A 4,812-nucleotide genomic window follows, 5' to 3' on the forward strand; every position below is an offset into this window, starting at 1 on the left:
GGTGGCTCTCAAAGCGGCATTTCTTTCCCGTCTGCGGTTTCTCCTCTCTCTCTCTCTCTCTCTTTTTCTTGCCTGCGTCTTTCCCTCTCTACTCTCATTCCCGCAAACTCGATCGACAATGCTAAAAACTTTTCCCGCTTGTACTTTAGAGTACGAAGGAGTCCCACGGGATCCCTGAACGGCGGCTTACACAGAATTTCTTGCCTTTATGTACTCCCGTTGTTGTTTCATGAAAACTCGTCTAGTCCGCCGATTTTGGTGCTCATGATCCCGCGGAATCGGCGGGCGAGTTAAACGTATATCGCTTGACAGAGAGGGTGAGCGAGGGAGAAATGTTTGGATATCAGCTATTTAATCAGGTCGCTCGATTTGATCGTCGGAGTCAGATGTTTAAATTTAGCATCAGCAGCAACCATGTAGACATACCCGGCTTTAGCTGTACACAGGAATGTTTCGCGGATGTGGCTGTTTCGGTAGCCTGCAACTATTCCGGAGTTTGCCGGTACACAGGATACACATAGTTGGGATACTTCCTCGTAGATCGGCTCGTAAGAATTAAGCAATTCGCAGAGAGCGTCGCGGGAAAACTGCGATAACGTACGCAATTTGAGAAACTTTGTCTTTTCGCCAATAATTATATTATCGACCGAAAAGAAAGAAACGACGGCTAAATTTCCGCAAGAGTTTACTACATTTCACTATCAAGCCTCTGTACACATATAAGCGAAATTGTTCAAAGTTATTGTGTACAATCAACATTCTCGTATATTGTTGAGATACCCGGCTTATTTTACAGAGAGTGTTTACTCGTACAATTCATTTAAGGTTTCGCGGTATATCGGTAGCCTCGCGTTAGATTCGAGTCCATTTTCTTGCATCCCGATTAACGGAATATCACGGATCGCCAGGCATCGATGGCAAAAAAATCCGTGTTAAACGCTCACACGGGCCAGATGTCCGGGGGTGGCAACCGTGGTGGTCGGCGGGGTTGTCGTAGTCGTCGTCGGTCGCGGTATCGGGGAACGTTTCATGGGCAGACTCCTACCACCCTGCTTGCTCTTGACCCAGGGCCATTGCAGAGTACGTATCAGAGTGTTGCGAAAGTCCTCGGAGAAGAGGCAATAAATGTAAAACGTGATCGAGTAATTGATCACCTCTAGCAGATTGGCCAGCGCCCGGAACACCTGCAACCAAACGCGTCGAATTAATGGACGGATTCATAATTGATGAAGTCGAGAATTAGGATCGGGGGCATGCGGGGGAATAATTGAACCATTTTATCTGGATAAGGAGAAAGCGAATCTTGATTAAGTATTCTTTCAAGATGATGAAATGATAAAAATTTAGGAAACGGAGCTGTTGCTTTAAATTAATTTGTAACTCAATATTCAGTTATATTATTGATCGTTATTAAATTATAAACAAATTATAAAAATATATTTTAACAGTGCATTTTTGAGAAAATGAGAAATAATGCGTAGCAAAAACGTGTACGGATCTGGTTACCTGGTACCAATAATGATTGAGATTACTGTCGCTGAGAGTGACGTTTAGGATAACCATAGGACTAACGCAGACCAGAAATAGGATGCTGGTGCTGCCTAAGAGCAGAATGAGCCTTCGCTCCTCGGCAAAAGTCCTCGGATCTTCGTCGTTACTAATGGTTCTCGATAAGGTCATCCTTCGACGTCGTTCGCAGGATCTTCTGTACACTATCATTATTTTCAGATTGAATCCGGCGAGAAGGATCGTCGGTGCCACTTTAAAAACGACTTCCAGCATTATCTTGTAAATCTGAAGTACACATTTGCATCGCAGATTAAGAGCCATCGAATTATGATACGCAGTTAAATACGGTGCACAGTTATTTTAGGATCATAAACAGAATGTGATTAAATATGCAAAGCGTTCCAGAAATTCTGACCTTAACTTAAATGTCAGATAACTTTTTTTAAATATCAGATACTTGTATCAATTTGCAGCAAATATTTGGAACACTTGGCATAATTATCATTAACGTCAATAATCATAAATTTATCATTTTTATAAATTATAATTTTTATAAATTTTTATAATTTTTATATTAATCATTTTAATAATCATTAATTTATCATATTTACGCGGGTTAAATTATAACAGCGTTACACATTCTGGTATTTTATCGGCTTTGAAATATTTCTTCGAGATCCCTTTTTATTAGCGGGAAAAGACACAGCGTTTACAAGGAAAGAGATATAAATTACCTGAAAGTACCAGGAATGAAGAAACGTCCGATTCTCTCCCTTCTGGTAGATTAGGGGGCCGCCTGGCGCCAGCAGGCAGGTCGTAACTTCACCCCGAAATACACATGGCAGATAAACGAGAAATGTAGCCAGGGGGATGAGCGCCACTGTTAGGTGAGGTGGTCCGCAGAGTGGTCGCGTGTGTTGTCCGGGGTGACAGACGCTTACATAACGCTCCACTGTCAATGCCAGAAGCATCATTACTCCAACCCCTATGCATACAATTAACCTCTATATCTCTCAAATATAGCGCCATGGCGGCCTTAAAAGCTCTTCTCGTCAGATACTTGTGTACGTTTCCGCACGCACATAAAAATTTTACAACACTTTTTCAATTCTTTTTTGCAAAGTATCGTTTAATTTTTTGTCCATCTCTCTTTCTCTATTCCGACGCGCCTCTTTGGACTACATCTAGGCAAACTTCTAATCGTTATCACATCGCTAACTTATAAGAGCTCCAAGATAGGAGAGAGCAAAAGTTTCCCGTCGCGGACAAAGTTCCAGCGAGCATCTTCTATTTCTTTCACGCGCAGCGTTGGGCGAGAGCAGATAACGGGATAAATTCATTTCCTCCGTAAGAATCGTATCAGTCGTTTCCGCGAAAATGGTGTTAATGGGAGAGAGAAAGCGCGAAGAAAGAGCGAGAGAGATAGAGTGAGTCTGTTGGACTCTCTGCGGAATTCTCGGTAAAGTTCCGTCCGTACCAAGGCAGCCGTTTCCTAGGAAGAGCTCGAGGTGAACATGATAGAAGGCCTGCGGCCAGTTACTCCATCCCCCGATCTCCTTGTGGATGAGAACCCTGAGCGCGAAGGGGATGCAGAATAGGATCGCGAGAAGCGCCGCCGCGGAGTAACCTGCAACAAAAAGAGGAGCGGAGTCCGGGGGTTAAGAAGAATCGTCGGACGGGGAAAAATAAGAGCCGGGTCCCCGAGATCGAGTTAACTTGATTTCATAAACCCGGAACAGCGGGTGAACATGGCACATGATTTACTTAATCATTCTCGCAACTTTCCTGAATATTCCCGGGAACATCGCCGGGAAATTTTTCATTCTGAATTTTCCATGCTTCGCGTGAGACGCGAGAATAAGATTAAATCACTCTTCAGGATTTATTTCGAGTCATTATGCATTTTTTTTTTTTTTTTTTTTTTTCGTTTAATATATACCCTTGTAAACAAAACAAAGTTCTTTAATCGCGTGCCGCGATACTTCAATTATACTCATAACACACTCCGTTTCTCTCATCCAACATTATTCTCGTAAAGCCACGAATATTTCGCTTACTCGTCAGCATAAAGGCCATCACACACAAAATTCCGGAAGAACGTAAAACGTAAGCGTAAGAAAATCGACCAATCCCAATCGAGTATTTGGCTCTCCGTAACCCCTCCACTTTTATGGAAAGCCCAATACTCGATTGGGATTGGTCAATTTTCTTACGCTTACGTTTTATGTCCTTACGGAATTTTGTGTGTGATGACCTTTACTTGCGCGAATACACACGCAATATACTGTAAAAAAAAAAAAGCTGACTGAAACTTCAAACAAAATATCGGCAACTTTTTTGCAGACACACTCTTGTGAACTTTTAGAGAAACGACTCCGATGATTAAGACAGATGGTCTGAAATTTTTTTCAGACACCCAGATCTGAAAATTAAAACAAAAAAAAAATGTTTCTGAATTTTTAGAAAATTTTTTACAGTGTATCTCTTTTTTATTTTATATCTACCCTCGCTCGCGATTCAAGATAATCGCAATTGGATACGCGCTTTTTGTCAATTTCCATCCGATTTACTGTTATCGTACGGTCGACCGCGCTGCTTATTGCTCCTTGTCTCGTGTTACCCGCTTTTACTGCCCATTGACACCAATTAACGCCCGTATTTACCGTACTGTTTCGCGAAATTCCCTGAGAGCAATTAGACGTTGTTGACGCAGCTCTCCTGCATCGTATAATTGCCATAGAAAATTGCACATTCTGGATGCGAATGCAATAAAAGACCTGTGGAAACTTCTTAGGATATTAACGGAAAATTTATTGCTCTCTTTTTTATTTCTTATTTTATTTTAATACAGTAAAATTTTTAACGAATTATTTAACAATATTGTATTATTTGATAATGCAAAACATGAATAAAAAAAATATGTAAACGTTGCTTATGTTTGGGATATGGATCAGATTGTTTCTGGATTATCTTCGATTAGTGTATCTGATGGATAAACCCTAGCAAAGGTGGTTTTATCAACCCTCGCTCCGTCGTATCGACCCTCGAGCCGCTTCCAGCTGCCGATAAACTCGAGAAGCTCGCCGGTAACGCGTTTCTTTGGTCGATGATAACTTAGTGATGGACGAAAAGGGGTGGTTTCAGTTCCTCGACAGTCGATACTATTACCATCCGATCTGGATTCGCTTTCTTCAGCTTTCTCGTAGAGCTTTTTTAAGCGCTTCTCTCGTAGAATGATACTCATTTTAATTATGAAATGGAGAAAAGAGAGAGAGAGAAAATTCTATATTATGAATCTTTCCC

The 4,812-nt window shown here is 41.4% G+C and overlaps 1 protein-coding gene across 1 annotated transcript in view; it reads right to left on the reverse strand.

Moving 5' to 3' along the window:
- Nucleotides 1–354: 354 nt before the first annotated feature.
- The window catches only part of LOC115238171 (probable G-protein coupled receptor B0563.6), a 23,194-nt gene continuing 18,736 nt past the window's right edge, over nucleotides 355–4,812 (reverse strand). Inside the window, exons 2-5 of the mRNA XM_029811767.1 lie at nucleotides 2,987–3,136; nucleotides 2,244–2,494; nucleotides 1,507–1,794; nucleotides 355–1,184 (exon numbers count right to left, since the gene is read on the reverse strand). Coding sequence (XP_029667627.1) covers nucleotides 933–1,184; nucleotides 1,507–1,794; nucleotides 2,244–2,494; nucleotides 2,987–3,136 — 941 coding nt within the window. The 3' untranslated portion in view covers nucleotides 355–932. The remainder of the gene's footprint in view (nucleotides 1,185–1,506; nucleotides 1,795–2,243; nucleotides 2,495–2,986; nucleotides 3,137–4,812) is intronic.

Source organism: Formica exsecta, unplaced genomic scaffold (genome assembly GCF_003651465.1).
Source record: "Formica exsecta isolate Colony F162 unplaced genomic scaffold, ASM365146v1 scaffold323, whole genome shotgun sequence".
In the NCBI taxonomy this organism is placed as follows: domain Eukaryota; kingdom Metazoa; phylum Arthropoda; class Insecta; order Hymenoptera; family Formicidae; genus Formica; species Formica exsecta.